The sequence below is a fragment of the Micropterus salmoides genome, unplaced genomic scaffold (assembly GCF_014851395.1).
Source record: "Micropterus salmoides isolate LMB-PRFRI ecotype aquatic unplaced genomic scaffold, ASM1485139v1 Ms_hic_scaffold_1, whole genome shotgun sequence".
Lineage (NCBI taxonomy): Eukaryota > Metazoa > Chordata > Actinopteri > Centrarchiformes > Centrarchidae > Micropterus > Micropterus salmoides.
The window spans coordinates 50047056-50070664 of record NW_024040040.1 but is presented as its reverse complement, the minus strand read 5'-3'; the positions used below and the strand labels follow the sequence as shown (position 1 = coordinate 50070664).

Here is a 23609-nt window from a genome sequence, read left to right as displayed (position 1 = left end):
TTAATTCAGAATGAAAAATAATAATTAGTTGAAGACCTACAGAGAAAACATGTCCTGCAGCTGGGAGTTTTGAGGAGGGGTTTAGATAATGATGTAACTTGTCTCTTGAAAATCAAAAAGTGCACAAACAACCAATCATCAAACTAGGAATGATCGGTAAATTTGACATTTGAATGCTTTTAAAACTGATATCTCAAAATCTGATTTATATAAACTCGTTTTTTAGATTTCATCTAAAAACAAGCAGCTGCACAATAACTTTGGCCAAATAAAATAGCAAAATTCTCATTTATATCTGATGAAAAGAAGTAAACGAGACATTTGGTGCGTGACGGTTTTCTGTTCTACCAGAGCAACAAAGGCGGTTTGATGTCGACCCCGGTTGGTCAGTAATGTAGGCTAAAATTTGACAGAACATGTCACAGAACAAAAGCCATGTGTTTCCAGTTTAAAATGGGAAACAAACCAGTGACAGCTCGGTGAGGGCTGTGTTTGTTGATGGGTTATTAAAATAGAGCAGCCGTCAGTCATTTGTTTGAGATGACGTCGGTCTCCATCAGACCACCGTGAGCGGAGCTGTATGCTGGATCTGTGGGTGTGTTGTGTAATGTGACTGAAAACTTGATCAAAGGCTTTCTGATTCACTGAAAATCAATATCCTGATTTAACGTTACATAGATACCAGTCAGTTAAATATATAGAAACTGTATGTATACGTTCCATCGGTGTGTTAGACTTGCTTAAACTGTTCTGTTTTGAATGAAGATGTAGAATAAAGTTTTTTCTAAAAGAGCAACTTTTAAAAACTTACCTCGAACATGATCATTTAGTTATTAAGATTTTTGATATTGATGACTATAAATTCATTGTTACGAAACACTAAATGAAAAAATGATTTACAAGTATTTACACATGTACTCCTCGGGGGTCAAGTTAGCCTAGAGTGTTAGAAATGTAAATCCTAATGTAACTCAGTGTACCAGAGGGCTAAATAAGTCATGTTGAGTTTATAGCACATTTAAAACAACCAGTGTACAAGTGCACAAAAATAGCAAGTAAATTTAGTGTCACACACCTTTTTTGTGCCTTTTAATATGTTTGCAAAGTGAAAAAGTCATCTCCAAAGGGAGATAAAAAAACACTGCTCCTGAACTGCCTGAAAACAGCTGGAATGTAGTCCAGCCTTTACTTCCGAAACCTATCCGCACCACTCTGGCTACGTTCACACTGCAGGCCTTAATGCTCAATTACGATTTTTTTTGTTCGACAGTTAACATTATTGTTTAAATGTGGCCCATATCAGACTCCAGTGTGAACTGCAGAAGAATAAAACGATGTCAGACGCAGCAGCACGCTGTTGTTACAGAAGTAAACAAGGAGCCACAGAGGTTAGCCACGGTTAGCTCATACTTGCTAACCCACCTGATTTTCACACGAGACTCCCGTATAGAGAGCCTAAGTCACTTGCTTCCGCTTCCGGCCCGTGGGACCTTATTTCGAAAAAAATATGTACGGTAGTCAACGGCGAGAGACATCTTATTTTTTTATCCTGTTTGAACTGTGCCCTGAATTACACACATGATGTTCGTCAATTTAAAACATAATTTTGTCAGTCAAGAAAGTTGCAGTTTGTCATAAAACAGTTCTACGAGCTACATCTCTCGGCTCGCACAATATACGTCACCAACGTGTTAGCGCGGTAATGCTAGCTAACGTTTATTGCTTGGTTGCTGCTAATTAGATAACTTAGCTATGTTCCACACAGAAATATGTCTCACTGTGTTCAATCCAACCCGGTCCTTTTATCACATCATCCTCTCATGTAAGTTCTGTGACATTAGCTTCAGTAACGTTAGGTTAAATCATTGAGAAAAAAAGTTACGACATCACATATGCAACTTTTGTGTTTGTGGTCTTTGTAATTATGTATTTTCACAGTCTTATAACTCAACGGTTTTACATCAAACTGCGACTTTCTTGACTGTGAAATATATATTTTAAATTGATCATAATATGTATAATTCAGAGCACAATTCAAACAGGATTAAAAAATTAGTTTTCTCTTGCCGCTGACTACCGTACATACTTTTTCCGAAGTAAGGTCCCATGGTGGTCCACCGGAAGGGGCGGGACTTAGGCTCTCTATTTAATTTTCCTCTCACGGTGTAGTCCTGGGCTCACATTTCTCCTGAATTATGACAAATGTTCACAACTTTCTGTCCTTCATTGTGGTTCCTGGCGCTGGACAACACATCTGCCCAACAGTTCACTTTCTCTCCATCTCTCTCTCTTCACTCTGTGAGCAGATGATAGCGGACAGAGAAGAAGGAGAGCCACATGTTTAATTATGGCATTTGTGGAGCCAGACTCGCATTTCAAAACATCCAATCTGTATCTCATTTGGACCACATATGAAAGTGGCCCAAATCCGAACTGGAAAAAGATTCGATTCCATGTGACTTGGGCTGTTCACACTCACAAAGTAAGGATTTGGGTCCTGCAGTCTGAAAGTCAGAAAGGACACAGGGCCTGAAACTCTTGCCACAGTGTAGTTCGGGAACATTTACAGCTGAACCAAAGCTACGTTTACCGGCTTGTCAGGACCCGCCCTACTCTGCTTCCGATTGGCTCGTGAGATGCTTCACTCTGTAGCTAAAACGGAGCGATCAACACACACGGTGAAAAGATGAGCTGCAGCAATGTGCAGTATGACAAAAACATGTTGTTTTTTGAAAGTGAAACCATGTAAACCTGATCTGGTACAACCCCTAAATAAAATGATGAAAGTGAGCATAAATATGACCACTTTAAAGTTATGAATGTGGCGAACATTTGATCGAAAGCAGATGGCTTTATATAAACTTTGGAGCTGCCACCGCTCCCTCACCCTGACGAGCCTCCATCGCTAACGGTTAAATGCAGTTTTTCTGGGGATTTAAGAGGCCTGGAGTTGCGGTGAGGGCAGAGCCTGCATTTAAAAACAAATAAAAGAACCATGACATCAATCGTGTGTAATATGTGTTTCCTTCACTGACTGCAACTTGGCAAACAATGGAATTGCACTGATTTGCTTCACTGCTCCCTCGCCAGCCATCTTTTATTATCAATACAAACAATAAAATCTGAAAAATACAGTGTGATAGCCATAGCCAATCAGAGTCGAGCTCTAACAGGTGAAAGTCAGAAATTTACAAGCCTAGTAAAATTTAGACAAATGTAAAAATTACTCAAAGCGGCTTTTAATCCCATTCTGGTCTTTTTAATGTTTAAAAGCTAATTTGCATATTTATTTGATCGACCTGAACCCCAAACTCATCAGCTTCAGTTTACAGACTCTGCGGTTTTTACATTTTGTGTCTTATGATCGCACGTCTTCTAAAACAAACTTCCAAACACATTTGATCAGTTTTACCACCTTTTAGTCCATAAAATGTGGGAAAATAGTAAATAATCACAGTTTCGTAGAGCCTAAAGAGACGTTCTCAATGTCTTATATCCAACCAACTGTCCAAAACTAAATTATAATTCATTTATAATGATGTATAAAACAGATAGAAGTAGAAAATTGACCTCATGTTGTGCTAAAGGGCAATGAAAATGTCACTTATTGCCCTGATGCTGATGAAAACAAGCAAAAGAAACATCAAGACGTTTAATACATCCTGCAGCTCAGAAACTGTTTGAATTTGACAGTTTAACCTTTTAATTAGAGCGAAGTGTGAGAGGCGGGGAGCGAGGTGTCACTAGTGCTGAAACAGTGAATGGATTAAGGTCTGGTTTTAATCATTAATGAGCCATTAGTTTTATTAATTGAGTGAAGACAGTAAACATTCGCTGGTTGTAGCTTCACAAAGCAACAAGCTGCAACGTGGGATTATTCTCACTACTGATTGATTGATTGGTTTCCTCTATAAAGTGTCGAAAACAAACATCACAAGTCATCAAACCGCTTATTTTATAACAAAAAACTCAAACGATCCAGAGAAAAGAAACAAAAAGCAACATGTTCTGTCACCAGCTAAGCTTATTAAAACGTATTGATACATTTCACTAGTTATTCACAGCAAACGCTGTCTTTTATTATCAGTTATGATTTGATTATTCTTTGACTAACTTTAAAGACATAAAGTGATTACTGGAGATTTGGAAGAGCTAGTTATTAAGCGTAGAGCTGCAACAATTAGACGATTAAAAGTAGAATTTCAGACAAATAATCTGCTACAGTGTTGATCCATTAGCCTCTTTAGGTTATTTCTTAAGCAAACTTGCCAAATATTTGCTGTTTTGTTGAGCTTTTCTTAGTTTTACATGATTGTACACTGATTATCTTTTTGGTTTTGGACAAATGGAGACACCTGAAGACGTCACTTTGGACTCTGTGATGCACAGTTTTCAATATTTACTGATATTTTATTGGCTTAATTGAGAAAATAATTGTCAGATTAATTCTTTTCAATTATTAGACTAACTGAAAAAGTAATTAGAGGAAAATTAGGCAGATTCTGGATTCTGGTCTGAACATTGTTGTCGGCCCAAATGATCCTGTAGTGTGTTAAAGACGTAATATTAATGTTACAGATTGGATAGTTGTTTCTAATCCTAATATTGAACATGTTTGATACTGACAACTTGAAATCCTGCCGTGTGAAAGGGACGGCGATGGAATATTAAGCAGAAACCCGCAATATGTTGTAAAAATGTACAAAATGAATCAGCCACGCTGATTCTGCCTCCTCGGCCGCACGTTCATCCGCAGTTTTTCTCTTTTGTTGTGCAACCAGCTGACGGCGCCAGACCGCCTCCGTGTTTGTTTTTTTATCTGAAGTCTCGTTTGATGCCGCGAGTTTCTCTGAGATCCCCACACTTGACCGTGACACTAGGCTGCAACTGTGTCTGCATGTGTGGCCCCTGGCCCTGCTGTGGACACAAAGCCAGTGGACGCTCCACAGTCCACACGGGTCCCTGCATGTGAGTGTGACAGCCCAAGGTCCCAACGCATGACGCATCCTTAAGTCCTCTGTGTGTGTGTGTGTGTGTGTGTGTGTGTGTGTGTGTGTGTGCGCCTGCTTGGAGGTAGGTTTGGTTACCATGGTGGCTTCGTGGGTGGACTGGCTGGTTATGATGATGTGATAAGAAAGAAAGAGAGAGAGATCAAATAAAAGCTGCTGAGGAAAGAAACAGAGAGACAGATGGGCAGAGAGACAGACAGACAGAAAGAGACGGACAGAAAGACAGACAGAGAGAGACAGACAGACAGACAGAGAGACAGACAGACAGATGAGAAAGAAAGAGACAGACAGACAGACAGAGAGACGGACAGAGAGACGGACAGAGAAAGACAGAGAGACGGACAGAGAGGCAGACAGAGAAAGACAGAGAGACGGACAGAGAGGCAGGCAGAGAAAGACAGAGAGACGGACAGAGAGGCAGGCAGAGAAAGACAGACGGACAGAGAGACGGACAGAGAGGCAGGCAGAGAAAGACAGACAGACAGACAGAAAAAGACAGACAGGCAGACAGAGAAAGACAGAGAGGCAGGCAGAGAAAGACAGACAGGCAGAGAGACGGACAGAGAAAGACAGACAGACAGAGAGGCAGACAGAGAGACGGACAGAGAAAGACAGACAGCAGACAGAGAAAGACAGACAGACAGACAGAGAGACGGACAGAGAGGCAGGCAGAGAAAGACAGACAGAGGGACGGACAGAGAAAGACAGACAGGCAGACAGAGAAAGACAGAGAGGCAGGCAGAGAAAGACAGACAGGCAGACAGACAGAGAAAGACAGAGAGACAGACGGACAGAGAGGCAGGCAGACAGACAGACGGACATAGAGAGAGAAATACAGACAGAGAGACAGACAGAGAGACAGGCAGATTGACAGACAGACAGAGAGACAGGCAGAGAGACAGACAGACAGACAGAGAGACAGGCAGAGTGACAGACAGACGGACATAGAGAGAGAGAGACAGGCAGGCAGAGAGACGGACAGACAGAGAGAAAGGCAGACAGATGGACAGACAGACAGAGAGAGACAGGCAGACGGACAGACAGAGAGAGACAGGCAGACGGACAGACAGAGAGACAGGCAAGCAGAGAGACACGCAGGCAGACAGACAGAGAGACAGGCAGACAGATGGACAGAGATGCAGACAGAGAGACAGGCAGACAGAGAGACAGGCAGACAGATGGACAGAGAGACAGAGAGACAGGCAAGCAGACAGAGAGACAGGCAGACAGATGGACAGAGAGACAGAGGCAGAGACAGACAGACAGACATAGAGAGAGGCAAGCAGACAGACAGACAGACAGAGAGACAGGCAGACAGACAGACAGAGAGACAGGCAGACAGACAGACAGACAGAGAGAGAGACAGACAGACAGACAGAGAGACAGGCAAGCAGAGAGACACGCAGGCAGACAGACAGAGAGACAGACAGATGGACAGAGAGACAGACAGAGAGACAGGCAAGCAGAGAGACACGCAGGCAGACAGACAGACAGGCAGACAGACAGAGAGACAGGCAGACAGAGAGACAGGCAGACAGATGGACAGGCAGACAGATGGACAGAGAGACAGAGAGACAGGCAAGCAGACAGAGAGACAGGCAGACAGAAGGACAGAGAGACAGAGGCAGAGAGACAGACAGACAGATGGACAGAGAGGCAGACAGAGAGACAGGCAGACAGAGAGACAGGCAGACAGATGGACAGAGAGACAGAGAGACAGGCAAGCAGACAGAGAGACAGGCAGACAGATGGACAGAGAGACAGAGGCAGAGAGACAGACAGACAGACATAGAGAGAGACGGACAGACAGAGAGAGAGAGAGACAGGGAGACAGAGAGAGACACAGAGACAGGCAGACAGATGGACAGACAGACGGACAGAGAGGCAGACAGAGAGAGACAGGCAGACGGACAGACAGACAGACAGACAGAGAGAGAGGCAAGCAGACAGACAGACAGACAGACAGACAGACAGAGAGACAGGCAGACAGACAGAGAGACAGGCAAGCAGAGAGACACGCAGGCAGACAGACAGAGAGACAGACAGATGGACAGAGAGACAGACAGAGACAGGCAAGCAGAGAGACACGCAGGCAGACAGACAGAGAGACAGACAGATGGACAGAGAGACAGACAGAGAGACAGGCAAGCAGAGAGACACGCAGGCAGACAGACAGACAGGCAGACAGACAGAGAGACAGGCAGACAGATGGACAGAGAGGCAGACAGAGAGACAGGCAGACAGAGAGACAGGCAGACAGATGGACAGAGAGACAGAGAGACAGGCAAGCAGACAGAGAGACAGGCAGACAGATGGACAGAGAGACAGAGGCAGAGAGACAGGCAGACAGATGGACAGGCAGACAGAGAGACAGGCAGAGAGACAGATAGACAGAGAGACAGGCAGACAGATGGACAGAGAGACAGAGAGAGAGACAGGCAGACAGAGAGACAGGCAGACAGATGGACAGAGAGACAGGCAGACAGAGAGACAGGCAGACAGATGGACAGAGAGACAGACAGAGAGACAGGCAGACAGATGGACAGAGAGACAGACAGAGAGACAGGCAGTGATGCCAAAGGTCTTAATAAAATAATTATTAATAATAAATTAAATATTTTTGGCATTTGAACTGTTTGTTAGAGGCTGAACAATAAATCATATAATTAAGAAAATAACCATCAAACTGATCGATAGATTGAAGCCCTGTACACGTCCGCTCAGCTGTCCGTGGTGACGTCGTTTCTCTGGGCCAATACCAAAACACCTAAATGACGCCTTGTTTGAGAAATATAAACACATTTTAAATTTAAAAACCCAAAGTTCTCAAAAGATGTCTAAAAACAAGCAGCTGAGTGAGAAGCTGTCGAGTTTTAACATCAGACCCTCAAAGAGCGAGGAGAAAGGAAAAAAAAGAAGCCCAGAATGCATTGCAGCATAACAAGACTGGATGAGGGTTTGAGTCAAGGCTGTGAATCTTTCTGGGAAATATAGAAAACAACCAACTGGAGCAGAAGTAAACAAGGCAGGTTAAATTAAATAATAATCAAGTTTTTATATATACGACCCAAAAACTTAAGCTCTTTATTTTCATTGTAGCTGAAGCACTTTCAGTTTATTGTAAATTGTGATTTACAGCGTCCTCTTGAAGCGGGAACTCAACAACGTTTTGAACTAATAATTCTTGTTTTAATCTGTTTTAAAGTGTAACAGAAACAATAAGTTGATAATTCATCCATCAGCTGACAGACTATATATCTTATTCGCCTTATGAGTATGTCAGCTAGAGCTGAAACTTTTGAACTTAAACTAATCCAAAGTATTTGGCTTGATTATTGGATTCGCTGACATTCCTTTGCTCCGGCTCCTCACGGGTGAAGATCTGCTGCTTCTTTTTCTCTTATATGGACTGCTGGTCAGACCAAACAAGCCACATGAAGACTTGAACTTTAGGAAATCGTAACGTTTTTCTTATCTTTCAGGGATGATTATTTATTCAATAGAAGAAAAAACCTGGCAGATTCTGTGTGTTTGTTGGTGAAAGCTCCTCAGCTTTATCTTAAAGGACGGAAGTTGTCCTTAAAGCTGAGGAGATCAGGGATGATGTGTTTACGACGGGCGACATCACAGGTTTGTGGTGAACTTGCTAAAATGAGTTTTCATTTCATTTTTTGGCGGCGCTGAAAGCTCAGACCATTTGCAGTCATCTGCAGTCGGCAGCTATCGATCCTCTCTCTAAAGCTGTGTGCCGTTAAAACAACCGAGAGCGGCGAGGAGAGGGAGCGAGGACGAGGAGGAGGTGGAAAGTAATCAGGCTGCCAGTACAGACTGGAGTGGCACAAACACACACACACACACACACACACACACACACACACACACACCATGGCAGGTATCATTAGCCCACATCTGATGCTCCAAATCCAAGATGGCCGTCTCTGGCCTTCTCCGGGAGAACCGTTGCTAGGCAACTCCCTCCCTGCTCTGCTGCGCTGCAAGTGGAAGATGGCGTCTCCCCGTGGACGTCGTGTGTGTGTGTGTGTGTGTGTGTGTGTGTGTGTGTGTTTGTGTGTGTGTGTGGCAAGAATCAAGAATGTTGTTATGCTGCAGTTGATCTGAGAAAAGGCCTAACTCAGATCTAACACTCGCAGATGAGCAGATTGGACCCAGATGTTCTGGCCGTCCTCCACGGTCAGATTGTGAAATACAGACTCTCGGCTTGTTGTTCTCTGTCTCTCACTCTGTTTTTAAAAATCTATCCATCGCTCTGTCTGAGTTTGAACACTCGTTCTTTTCGTTCGTTTTTCCGCCACATTTCATTCACTCAGTAAAAAAACACTCCCACTTCACACACAGGGAGGGAGTTGCTCTGCAGCAGACGTGCTTCCATATTGTCTTTTTGTTGTTCATTCATTTGCAACACTATTTTGCACGTTTGAAGAAATGGCTCGGCTGCGGGAAAGTGTATTCATGACGCCGACCAGAAGACGTTTCTCTCTCTAAGAAACGACTCTTTTGGAAACTGGATCTTGAAAGTCACGGTGGCTGATATTACATAATATTTGTTTGCAGCCATAATTTGTCTGTATGCGTTGATGCACAGCTGCAAATGTGTTCTGCAGCCGTGACGCGCCCCAAAAACCCCAGTGTGTGTGCAAACAGCTGACTTCATCTTTTAGAGTAATAGAGTCGCCGCTCAGGTGTGATCATTTCACTTAGTTCAGATGAAACAGCTTCAAATACCACTAGCAGCAACAAATTAAACTGGTGAGTGTTGATTTTTGAAAAAAGCAGATAGAAATTGGACATAAGCGAGCGACTTTCTCGCCCCGAAGGTCGATGTTTTTCTGTTGTTAAAGCAGAAATATGTTTTTACTCCTTAAACCAGATAGCTGTTATGGGATAAATGTGCTTGCAGCTTGTTACAAGGAAAGTTTGCTGTCAGTTAATCTTATTAAAAGATCTAAACCAATAATGAATGAATGAATTACTATAGACTCACACTGTAGAGCGCCAAATGTGGATTAATCCGCTGCTGAAAATAGTCCCAAACAAACGCACGTTTGTTTTGCCTGTTTGAGCATAGGGTTTAATTTTCCTCTATAACAAATGTTCAAAAAATGTTTGATTTAATTCATTTGAATCTCAAACAAATTAACAGTTAATTTTTCAATGATATTTATTTTGTTGAGGGACAGAATTTTTTTTTTACTTTTACTTAGTTTTACTCATGTACATGTGTTAAAAAAAGTTTTTTTCATAATAGTTTTGAATGTTCTGCCTCAGATTTGTGAAGTGATAAACTGTTTGGCATCAAGAGTTTGTTCTGACCATAAATAATAATTCAAAAACTGTTTGAGCCTTTAAACTTAATAATAAATAATTTGACAGTTATCGTGATAATAACCATCGATACTGAATGACATGAAGTTTTTGTCGTGGTAACATTTTTATGGCCCAGTCTTATTTGAGCAACTGTTTTAGCAAATTATACATTTTTAAAGATTGACATCTTAAGTAGGAAAGTCAGAAAGTATTGAGGGACAAACTAACACATCGTTGGTTTGTTGACAATAATAAAAAATCTCCAGTGGGGTGAAAAACACTATCTATCACTATCACTATCTCACCACCGCGAATTTCTTTCAAGGTCGTATTCGATTGGGGTCTCTGTTGTTTGGCGAGTAAAACATCTCTGTGGCAATAAAATAAAAATCAATAATTAGAAAACTGGTGCGAGGCAGTTGAGCAGTCCTTTAATGGGGACAAACAAGGAGGTATTAGCTCACATTAGCCCGACTGCGAGCACCCTGGGGGGCTGTGATTGACAGCTGGTAGTAGAGGTCGCCTATGCAGTGAAAACCCCCCTCAGGGATTGTAATGAGCTTCGCCACGGCCGCCCCCCCCTCACTGACCTCTCTGTCTGACCATCCATCTCTGCTGTCGTCACTGAGCTACACCTCACCAGTCACACTCACTCTTTAAAGCCATGTCTTCATATCAAACGTCTGCTGACGGTGTAATTCCACTTCTTTATCATGCACTTAAAGTACAGCAACAATGGTAATGTCGTATTTTCATTTTACGATTGAAGCTGTTTAGTGTTCTGTGCCTCGTGCCTGGTTGGTCTTTCCTCATGAGAAACTCCTCGGGGGGTCACAGGAGGAGTGGTTTGTATGGAGAGCAAGGGAGTTAGCATTAGCAGCAATAGTTAACAAAATGATTAACAAATAAACAGATGAACAAATATAAAAATATAAAAAGAAAATGGGACAACTCGTGGGCAGCGTAAGCTTGTTGGATAGCTTAGTCTGACTATTACGCTGCATTCATGTAATATGGGAGTTACTGTTATTACCAGTTTTAAAAAACGTTGACGTCAACGTTCAAGTCGTAGTTACGATGCGGAGGCATTTAAAATGGAAGCGCTTGATAAAGCAAATAAACATGGATTGTCTTACCGGTTGTGCAGCCATCTTGGGTTTACTTTGTAACCATCTGCAACTGAGACGGTTGTTGTCTAAGGTGAGGCTGGGGTTGGCTAAGGCAGTTGTGACATCATGAACACTTACCTGCTTTGACTGACCCGTAATTAAGGTAATCGATACAGCATAGTATCGCGATATTTTCCGAGGGAATATTGTATCGATCTTTTATTATATAAATTGTACATGAGAATTTTACTTTTTGGTACTATAATAAAACCAATTGCGTTTTCCTTTGGGGACACAATTTAAAGTTGGAAAAAAGGTAATAAATTGCAATATTTCGCTTGTTCGCTATGTTTACAATCGCAAAAATATCGTATTGTGATAATATCGTATCGTGGGCCCTCTGGTGATTCCCACCCCTACCTGTAATGTATGTATGTACAGTATGTTTCGAAACACACGTCGCTTGACCACGCCCTGTCTGATCTCTTTGTGCGAACTCAGTCTTTTGCATTTTTTTCTTTGCAGTGTTCAGGGCAACCTCTCTCTAGTTGTGCCCTATTTTAACATATTTTGGGGTCTAAAAAGCTAATAGGTAGGGGCGTGACGAGATCTTGCAATATTAAAACGTGACGATATTTCTCAAGGGTGGCGCAGGGGTGCAGTGGTTAGCGACAAGGTCTTGGGTTCGAACTACGGCTGCAGCTTACAATGACTTTAGTACTCGAAGCTTCTACAGATTATGTCATCGATTCAGCAAACATCAGACCGACAACCAGACAACTGCTTTATCAACACAAACATCACCCAAGTGCTCTACAAGTTATACTAAGCTGCAGCTTCCCGACACCGAGGTAAAAGTGACTCTGAATTGCACTTAGGTGTGAGTGTGAGTGTGTGTGGTTGTTTGTTTCTGTGTGCCTTGTGATGGACTGGTGACCTGTCCAGGGTGTGTGAGGGTGAAATTAGGCATTTTTAAATCGTTTTGTGGCAGCATTTTCGGTGGAAACAATAAACAGCGACAGAGTGACAGACAAGGCACTGACAATATGTAATCAACTTTTCAAAATGCACCTGCATTGTTTTGCATTTTGTGCCTTTAGTTGAATAAAAGACTATTTTTCCAGTCGTATATTTCATCACTGAAGATTTCGAGATGCCGCTGCGTATAGCTGCCTCGCCGTTAGGTGCGCTCTGTTTTGTTTTGTTTTGTTTTTGTTTGTTAATCCGGTTTTCAGCTATGATTCCCGGAGCTCTTTCACAAGAGCTCATGAACATCAGGGGAACAACTCCAGTGATTTTATTTCATGCACAAACCTGGCAGGTTCCACATATTTGTTGTTAATTGTTAATCACTGTTGTTTGCTTGTTATATAAATTGACAAAATATAAAAATATCAACAACCTGATCAACTCTATGCAAAGGAGGTGTTGCACCGCGTGAGGCAAATGGCGGTCACACCAGATGCTGACTGGTTTCCGAACCCCCCACTACAGTGAAACTGCACATTTTGGAGTGGCCTTTTATTGTGGCCAGCCTGAGGCACACCTGTGCAATACCCATGCTGTCTGATCAGCATCTTGATATGCCACACCTGTGAGGTGGATGGATTATCTCGGCAAGTGCTCACTAACACAGATTTGTGAACAATATTTGAGAGAAATAGATCAAAAAACAAACGTGTTGCGTTTATAATTTAGTTCACAGTGTTCTTTCTCTGCAAATAGTTGTATTATTTTTCTGTATTCTTTTATTATTCTTATATAACTTGCATTTGTTTATTCCATATCTATTTATTTCTACATTTATTTAATGTCAGCTGTATGTTTGTCTACGTGTAGCACCTTATCATCAAAGCAAATGTATAAAACACTACTTGGCAATAAAGCTGATTCTGATTCTTAAAAATTGTGTTAAAATATCATCTCATTCTCATGAACTAATGTCGTGTATCGTCTTGTGAGCTTAGTGTATTACAGACCTCTTACTAATAGGTAGAAAGAAAATTTTGTAATTGGTCCAGTAGCCGTGAAACAAGCTGCAACGGCCACAACGTAAAATAAAGGTCTGTCTCTCTGGGGATCATTTCCATAATGTTGTCAGACAGTAACGATAATAACAACCAGCCTGTCAGTGGCAAAAACAAGCACTTTTAGTGGACATACTTCTGGCGGGTACAAGGATTATGTTGCAGCCATTGCAGTCTGTTGCGTGGCTGCCGGCAGAAGCGATCTACTGGACCAAATCCAAAATCTTCTGTACCTATTAGTCATTTAGACCTTCATCCCTAAGACCCGTGGGACTTAATGCCACAGCGAGCTCCCTCCGTTGTTCCCGATCTTTGGATGATGGAAGATCGAAGTAAAATGAGTAACATTTTGTTGAGAATATCAAGCGTTTGTGTGTGAAATAAGAAAGCAGACAAGGTGACAGACATGTTGTAGACTTTGTATTAACGTCCAATGTGGGAAGAGACGCTGGTAGGAAGAGATCTGTTGAACTAAACAATCTGTGCATAGCCCTGTGTTATTATTCTTTTTCTCACGTTCTTCATTTCCATCAGTATTCATCACATCGTTTATCTTATGTTGCTTTTAGTTGTGTTTTACATTCTTATCTTTAATAGACATTTAAAAGACTGGGAGAGACAGAAGAGGTTGGCTGACTTGAGACTAAAAACTGAAGCAACGATAAAACATGTTTAATAAATAATTTAAATAATTTAAAACAATCAGCCCACACAGCCGTCACTGGCTCTCTCACTCTCTATCTATCTATCTCTATCTGTTTGCAGGGGACATCACTCAGAAGGGTTATGAGAAGAAGAGGCACAAGCTGATCAGGGCATATGTTCCACATGCTGGAGGTAATTTAGCAACCTCTGACCTCCCCTACACACAGCCGCCCCCCCCCCTCCTGGCTAAAATTTTCCCATACCACCATGAGGGTATCGATCTGGTATCATGACAAACACAGTTGCGATGATACTCCACTCTATCGATTCAGCCTTCAGCCGCCGCCATTAGTGAATGTAGGTTAGGACTCCCTAGAGCTCAGCTCGGGCTCGCTCCTCTGTATCTGAACGTGCTGTAGTCGCTCCCACAGGCCTCGCTGCAGCTAAAACACACACGCATCCATCACAGCCTGGGTTTATCTTCATCGTCCCTCACAGGGACGTAGCTTCGGTTATCACAGGTCACAAGATACTCAGGGATATTCTGTCGGAGAGCAGCAACACAACTACCGCATTATTATTTTATTTTATTCTATGTTGGTTTTTTTTTAATTGTTTTGTTTTATGAAGTCAGAAAAATATGATTTTTCTGCCGAATCAAATCATCCCCATGTTTGTTTTTCGTTTTTCTTGCACTGTAATTATTGCTTTTGTGAAACGTGTGTGTGCATATGTGTGTATGTGTGTGTGTGTGTGTGTCTGCATATATATATATGTGTGTGTGTCTGTCTGGCTGCTTGTCTGCTTGCCTCTGTAGGTATGGAAGGGCCCATGTCCCATCGGGCCCCACTCGGCCCCCCCTCTGCTGCCCGTTTCCACCGGCGGCGAACCTCCGGCACGAGGGACGAACGCTACCGATCAGGTACAGAGACCACATGTGCTGAACAACCACAAGAAGCTGTGATGGTGCTGAAAATGAGCTACATTAAACATAAAAAAGGCCAAGAAACCTTCCTACCTATGTAGATCATTAATACATGAAGATTAATAGATTAGAATAATATCTGGAGTGCTCGAGCTAATACATATTTTACTTTCATGAAGTTGGAGTTCGTCTTAGCTAATGTTTGCTTCACAGGTTGCTGCTCTAATAGGTTCATGTCAGTTGTGGAGGAAATATTCAGATCCTTTACTGAAGTAAAAGTACTAATAACACACTTAGAAGTAAAAGCCCTGCATTGAAAATGTTACTTAAGTAAAAGTATGTAATTATAATTAGGAAAATGTATTAAAAGTAAAAGCTGTAAAATGTCCCTGAGCTTGTTATTCTATCATCGGATTATTATGCATTAATCTAAAAGCAGTCCTCCCGCTGAAGGTGTTGCGGTAATTTTTGACTATTTTGTATCGGACTGCAATTAATGATCATTTTCATTATGGATTAATCTGCTGATTATTGAATGGAGAAACTCCATGTATCTATTAACTGATTATTTGGTTTGTAGAAATTCTACATAGAGTCCGAAGTGACACCTTCACAATCTTGGTTTTCAACAAACAGTCAATAATATAGATACTGTATAAAATAATCGAAACAATTCAAAGGTAAAGCTGCTGTACTACAACTTACTTTTGGGTAGTTTAATTTACAACATTCATATTTATGTTTATGAGCTCTCGGATGTTTGTATAAAAAAAATCTTAACTTGTAAAGTAACCAAAGTTGTCACACAAATGTAGTACAATATATTTCACTTTGAGATTGTGAGGAGTAGAAGTAGAATGTGGCGTGAAAAGATAATACTCGAGTATTTTAAATTTGTACATTTACTCAAGTAAAAGTTTAAGAAAAAATAATGAACTCAAAAGGTTAATAACTAAAATTCAGTTACTAAATTAGAAATTAAAACAAAAGAAAATGCAGCAGTGGAGTCCCTTTGGAGCCAGTTAGCTGAGCTGAGCTTCCACTTAGACCAGTCACACATAAGTTAACTTGCTAAACAGTTAAAATCTTGCAAGTCATTGCCAATTACAGTTAACTGGATAGATATTTTACTTCATATTCATTGCTGCTTAGTTAGCTACCGTAAGTGGCACTACATAAATTAATATTTGGCTCCTTCCATTAAGGTTTAACTCAGCCTCTGAGATTCGTATTTAAAAGTCATTTAAAAATCCAATCAGGTTGATTGAACACACATTTTGCAAAACAGTTCCTTTCTCAAACGGCTCTTTGTTTAGTACCGCTTCTGCCGGTCACTGCTTCAGTTACATTCTCAATAAATCGGGGGCCGGCTCCCATCGTTCACGGCCGTCACATCACCAGTGAACTCCAACTCCTCTGCCTTTTTGTGAATGAATCTTTCTCCCTCAGACGTCCACACCGAGGCGGTGCAGGCCGTGTTGGCGCGACACGTGGAGAGGAAGGTGGCCGTGCCGATGCCGTCCAAAAGACGTTCGCTGGTGGTGCAGACCTCCATGGATGCGTACACGCCTCCAGGTGACGAGACACCGCAAACATTAAACTTATACATCTTGTTAAGTCAGTTAGTTGGTTGTTAAGTAGCAGCCAAGGTGTTCATTGTGTGGAGTCAGTTCAACAGTAGAAATCATTTACTTAAAGCTACCAAGAGTTTGATTGTTTCACCAAACACACGTTGGTTATCTCAGCTGAGCTGGTTTGTACTAAAATGTGGCCCCAGAGAGGCCGCCCCTCTGCCCAGACGGTCAGAAGTGTTTTTTATTCTGACACAGAAACACTCATTTTAAGAAAAAAACTGCAAACTCACACACATTTTCTGAGACACGTAAACCCACTTATAAATTTACAGTGAAAAACAAACCACAGACAGCAGCAACGTTGTCCTCAGTCAACTACTGTAAACGTGGCCTGCCATGAAAAACAGGAAAAATACTGATTAGTGACTATTTTGAATGTTTCTGTGCTCGCTGTAACCACAGGAATTTGGCTGAAATTGGATGAAGGTTGACCTTTACCTCAAATATGAGCTCATTAGATTGAATGTAATCAGAGTTGATAACATCATTTGTGTGTTGATTGAATTTTAATGAAGGAAATGTAATAACTTTGTTCTCCGGGAATTTGCTTTTTAACCTTTCGAATAAAAAACCTTAAGTGAACCTGACGTCTCGCCAAAGCCTCACAAAACCCGTGAAGGCAAGTTAGAGAGATTTCTTAAATGCTCTGACAGCAAGATCTGGGTGGAAAGTTGAGTTAATTGGCCTTTTATGTTATTTAAATTTAAGATTTGTGTTCACATTGATGTTTACTGCGGCTCCCTGTGCCTGCTCGACTGCGTTCAGATGATTAACTCCTATTTAAAGAATTAAATTCAGTCTCTGCGGTTCTTTTCTGAAGTGCAGCCTGAAGCCAGTTTCAACTAAATTGGTTCTCGTGGCTGTTCTACGTAACCTGACTAATTATTGACATTTCGGGTCTGCGAGCTCGAGAACCTGCAGTCTGCTCTGCCACTTAGAGGTCATGAAACTTCACTGGTTAAAAGTGGTGAATCATAGTCTGCTGCCTCTCTTTGAATCATTGTTTTACTACAGTGCAACAATTACCTTTAAAACCCCCAAATGGATCTGTTCACCATTACAGTCCTGTTGTCTGAGGGATTCTTTGATTAAATCTCTCTTGGGACTTTAAAGTATAATTATTGTTCTATTTATGTAATAGTGCTTACTGAGCTTATCTAACAAAAGTAAGTGGACACCCAAAGATTGCACCCATATGTCATAGTTAAACATATCCTTCCACAACAATGGGCATTAGGTTGAACATTTTGGAACCTGCCTGCAGGGATTTGCACCCATTCAGCATCGAGAGCATTAGTGAGGTCCAACACTGATGTTGGGTGACAAGGTCTGGCTCACAAGTGTTGCTCCAGGTCGTCCCAAAGGTGTTGGATGGAGCTGAGGTCAGGACTCTGAGCAGGCTAGTAAAGGTTAGCTACATCAAACTGAGAAATACATTTCTTTATGGAATTGGGACAAACACAAAGTCTGATATATCACTGTATGCTGTAGCAATTTTTATTTATTAGAAATAGTCTTTATGATGTAAACCAGTCCCAGACGGAAAGAACAGTCTGAGGTGTCAACATACTGGAGAACAACGTCCGTAGTGTGCAAGTTCAAGAAAACAAAATAGCTGATGAATCCATTTGTCAAACTTGGATGTAGTGACAAGAAAGAGTCACAAGCTATCACATTGACTTGTTATAATAAAAGAAACCTAAAGATGATGAACTTTTATCTTCTTACCATTGTGTTAGATGAATCATCAGTGACGTCTGAATGTATAATAATCACCCGGACAGCTCATGCAGCGTAATGCACCGAGCCGAAAAGGACGATATTGTGGCACAATTTAGCTCAAGTTTAGATTAAAACGGATTTTTAAACTAACTTTTTACTAAGAATTTTTATGACTCTTAAAACCACACAACACTTTTTTATTTTATGGTGGTGGCGCAGTGGACATATGCCTTTGGTGTGAGAGACCCGGTTTCAATTCCCCACTGTGATCAATCTACCATTGTGTCCCTGAGCAAGACACTTTAACTCCTAGTTGCTCCAGAGGCGTGCGACCTCTGACATGTATAGCAATTGTAAGTCGCTTTGGATAAAAGCGTCAGCTAAATGAATAAGTGTAAATGTTGCCGTGTGAAATGTGCCACAAAGTTTATTCACACTAACTGTGTGACCTTTACTACAGCGCTCTTTGAGGTGTGACAACAGCACCTGCAGACCTCTGTATTGCTTTGTTTAACGGAAAAGTACAACATTTTGGAAAACACGCTTATTCGCTTTCTCGCTGAGAGTTAGAGGAGATTGATACCATATCTGTGTGGTAAATTTGAGGCTGGAACCAACAGCCGGTTAGCTTAGCTTAGCATAAAGACCGGAAACGGGCAGAAACAGCCGACAACAAGTGGCCATATTTACGGGGAGATATGTACGAGACTTTTTCTTAATTTGCCGCTAAGTGGCCCTGATTGCTTCTGTGCTCATGTTGTGTTCGTGTTGTATGATGGTTTTCTGTTAATAAATAACGGCGGGCACTGACTCTCACCAGGCCTGTCGCCCCTGTGCTCAGACTCGTCGTCGGGCTCAGAGGAGGAGGCGGGGCCAGGCGACGACATGTCGGGCATGGAGCACTGGATGAGCCGCCCGTCCCAGCTAGGCCCCGCCCACCTGGGCTCCACCTCCTCCTCTTCCTCGTCCACGCAGAGCGGAGGCAGCGGCAACGCCGGGCGGCTGGCTGACTCGCTGGCGCACGCGCACATCTCGCACCTGGCGCACACACACTTGGCGCACACACACCTGGGCCAGTTGCACCACCAGCAGAGCCACCTGTCACAGTCACACCACGGTAAGACTTTACTGGGTCACACTGGTGGATTGATTGTCTGCTTTTTTTACTTTGTTAAATTTAGATCTGTTTATCTAAAAACTTGCTTGTTGAGTGATTTTAGGCTCCAAGTTTTAAACTTATGTAACAGCACACGATGAAAGCACCTGTGTTTTTTTAATGGATGCGGGTCCTAAAAACAGGGCCAAATAAAGTGTAAAAGCAGACGTGAAGGAAGTGAGCATGTGTGGAGGCTTAATAGATTCATGTGTTTATATGTGTAAGAATACCTTTTAATAGAGTTTTAATTTAAATAACAGCATTTTATGATGTATAAGATTATTGTTCTTCATTTAATCTGTTTCCAAACGTGTGTTTTTCTCTCATTTGTTTTACAGTATACTGCATTTTATATTTACAAGCAACATATAAATGATAAAATAGAAACATTTTTTTTTGTAACTTTATGTATAAAGATATGAGTGTTTTTTTCATTTAACAAAAACAACTTATTTCACAAATGTTGTCTAAACAGAAACAGCAACAAGATTAACTAACACGTGTCCAAAAGTTTGATTTGAAATGGAAACTATCTGATCAAAGAACAAGTAAATCTCAGCTGAGTACTGCACTTCTTCTTCACCAGTTAGACCTACTGGTGCTTCTACTTTGCTGCACCCTTATTCCTCCAATCTGTTGTCATTCATGCCCAATTGATTTCCTTTCCTGCCCTGTCACAATACTATTGTGTTTTACTGCTGCATGTGTGCATTCAGGCATCGGCCACCTGTCTCTGAAGAGGAAGGGGGCTCTGAATGTAGCAGAGAACGGAGGGTCTCTGCGACGATCCTGTGAATTCGGATCTGACATGCTGTGGCCGCCGCCGCTGGAGTCAGACGGTACGTCATACTCATCTATCACAAGACATGGAAGCGTTTTAATCGATCAATTAATACCTTAAATACGGCGTTAAATCAAATATTAGCAGGCAAACAGACGTCGTACAGGTTCACAGCACACATTTATCTGAACTCTCTACTGATAGCTCCCAATAACTGTGATTTATTAGAGCAGCGTTTTGATCAGAGATCAAAGAGAGTGAAGGGAGAACTGATGAGTGGTCCAACAAGTTGTTTGATCCTGCATCTGTTTAAACGTTTTCAATCTGCTCGCTTCACAATCTGCTATTGATTTCACATTAAAAGTTATTGACAAGCCTCTTATGAAAACATGATTTGCTTTGTTATGTATTTATAGATAGTTTGTGTCAAATAAATCAGTTAAATGTCAAGTTTTGTGTAGAGATTCTAAACTTTGTATCATAAAATGTGCTTTCATGTAGTATAGAAAGGAAGTATTATTGTGGACCACATATTGTATTGAATGGATCTCCAGCTGAGCCGGAGCTCGTTGTCACTCCTGCGTTTGCCGGGGATGTGCAACATACACACAAAATGACCATCGTAAGGTGTTTAATTGTCCATAAGAGCAATAAAAGAAGGTTCTCGACAGACAGTTCAGTGATAAGTATGAACAATGAGTCACTACTGGCTGTTTGTCTCTCTCCATCTGTCTCCCTCTCCGTCTCCCTGCAGAGAATCACTCGGCCCCCCCGGACGTGACGGGCTACTCGTCAGACTCGTCCCACTCCCACACTGAGCGTCACCACATGGCCAATATGGGAACCATTGCCAGGAACACGCAGAAGTACGGCAACGCGGAGCGCATGGAGACGGGCGACGGTAAGAGTCATCTCCTCCGCCTTCAGCCTGCTCCCGACTGCAGCCTCTGAATAAAGACACTGAAGACAGTCGGATAAAAATAGAAACTCCTTAATCAGGAGGTGAGCTCGAATTGGACCACCGCCTTGGAGAAATGACCAATTAGACTGCGTCTGTTCATGTCACTCCCCTGGATGAACAGATTGGACTTTCTTTTTTTTTTGTACCCTTTATTGTTTTGTTTTTTAAAGCTGACTGAGCGTCTCTGTTCTTTTTCAGCATGCTTCACAATCATTCAGGCACAGTTAGATAACTAGACGACCAATGTCTGTGGTCCATTCAAGCTGAGAATTGAATGCCTCGTTCAGGAAATACAGTGTTTTCTTAGTCAGTTCTTTTTCCCCGCACAGTTTAAAAGCCATCTAGAGATTTGAACCAGCAGTCCTCTGATAACAAGGCAGGTTGTAGTCCTTAGTAGGTGTGTGACGATACACTTAGCTCACAAGACAAGACGATACACGATATTGGGTTTACGAGACGAGACGATTTTTTAAGAAATCTTTAATGACAGGAAAAATAATATTTTATTCCAGTGGTTCTCAGACTTTTCCTCTAAATTGACACAAATTAGACCACGGACCCAAATTTGATACGATGTTGTCCCAGGGTCGACAGGGATTTTGTCTTTCAGATGTTTTATTACCAAAAAGCGTAGGAAACCACTAATCAAAACAGTCATAAATTCTTTGTGTTACTCCTGAATGGAAATATAGTTAAAATATATTATTCCCCTTTTTGCTGGGGACCCCCTGGAGCCCCTTCAAGGACCCCTGTGGTCCAGAACCACAGTTTTATTTAACTGAAATACACAAAATGCCAAACCATGCAGGTGCATTTTGAAATAGGGCCGGGCAATAAAACGATAACGATAATTATCGCAATATAATTTTCCTCAATAACAATATAACAAATGTTAAAATGCTAAAATGATCCACTGTTTGGCATCAAGTGTTTGTTCTGACCATAAAGGATAGTTTAAAACACACAAACTCTTTCACTCAGGAGCAAAAATCAGCCTTTAAACTTGAAATAAAGAATGATTTGACATTTATTGTGATAGTTATCGTTATCCACTGATACGACCTTTTTTATTGCGATAACATTTTTTTGCCCAGCCCTATTTTAAAACGTTGAATGTCTCTCCGCTCACTCTTGTCGCCGTTTATTGTTTCCACAAGTACCCAAAATGCAGCCACAAAAAAAATTTACCAAATTTTATTACAAAAGTAAATATTGGCTACGTTCAGACTGCAGGCCAATGTGACTCAGATCTGATCTGTTTATGCCAAGTCACATGGAATCTCATCTGGGCCACTTCCATATGTGGTCCAAATCAGATACAGATTGGGTCTTTTTAAATGCGTCCTCAGTCTGGACGCTCGGGTCGGAATTGATGCGACTTTGACGCAGCTGTTCTGCTGCAGACGGAGCCGCGGTGGACAAAAAAGAGTCTCTCTTCCTCCTCGACCTCGCTATCATCTGCTCACAAATTCCCTTTCTTACACCTGAAGTCCACCGGGAGCTCTCTTCGTGAGTTACGTGCGAGCTACTTGTCCGAGCGGACACAGTAGAGCGAGATAGAGAGAGAGTTTTGGGGCAGATGCGTTGTACAGAAAGTTGTGAACAGAAATGTGACCCGTGAAAGGACAATGAAAAACGTCAGTCTCCCGTGAAAATTGGGAGGGTTTGCAAGTATGAGCTAACCTCTGTGGCTCTCTTTACTTTACACTTTTAGGCCGCGGACAGTTCACACAATTATGCGACCTGTCAAACAAAAAAAAACAGAATTGCGCATTAAGGCCTGCAGTCTGAACGTAGCCATTGTCACATTTTCATATCGTGAGACCTTGTTGCGTCCCAAACCCAAGTCGCTAGCTTACCAAAGTTGCCGTAACACTTTGAGGTTTGTTATTGATAAGATCAAGAGGACTGTCTTGTACGCCATCCAGGCCACCGCTTCCCTTTCCACTGTGGAGAATAAGCCCAAAATCCTCCTCCTCCTCACCCCGTGTGTATGTGTCTGGGGTTTTTACAGGTGTTCCAGTCAGCAGTCGTGTGTCAGCTAAAATCCAGCAGCTTGTGAACACGCTGAAGCAGCCTCGCAGACCTCCGCTACGAGAGTTCTTTGTCGATGACTTTGACGAACTTCTGGAGGGTTAGAAGCCGCCTTTGACTCTGCATGACTCGTTGTTCTGTCTGTCTGATTTTAAGTTAACAGTGTGTCATCCAATCTGTCTTCATACTCGGGAGACATGAGTGATTCTCTAAATGGTTCCTTTAAATAACACTTGTGTTATGACAGGTGAGAACCCCCCACGTGCCCCTTGTGTTCAGGT

General features: G+C 41.9%; 1 protein-coding gene across 1 annotated transcript in view; it reads left to right on the top strand.

Moving 5' to 3' along the window:
• The window catches only part of LOC119913035 (disco-interacting protein 2 homolog C-like), a 74433-nt gene that overhangs the window by 4969 nt on the left and 45855 nt on the right, over positions 1-23609 (top strand). Inside the window, 7 exon segments of the mRNA XM_038732356.1 lie at positions 14236-14307; positions 14933-15037; positions 16490-16615; positions 19217-19513; positions 20269-20391; positions 21088-21234; positions 23309-23428. Coding sequence (XP_038588284.1) covers positions 14236-14307; positions 14933-15037; positions 16490-16615; positions 19217-19513; positions 20269-20391; positions 21088-21234; positions 23309-23428 — 990 coding nt within the window.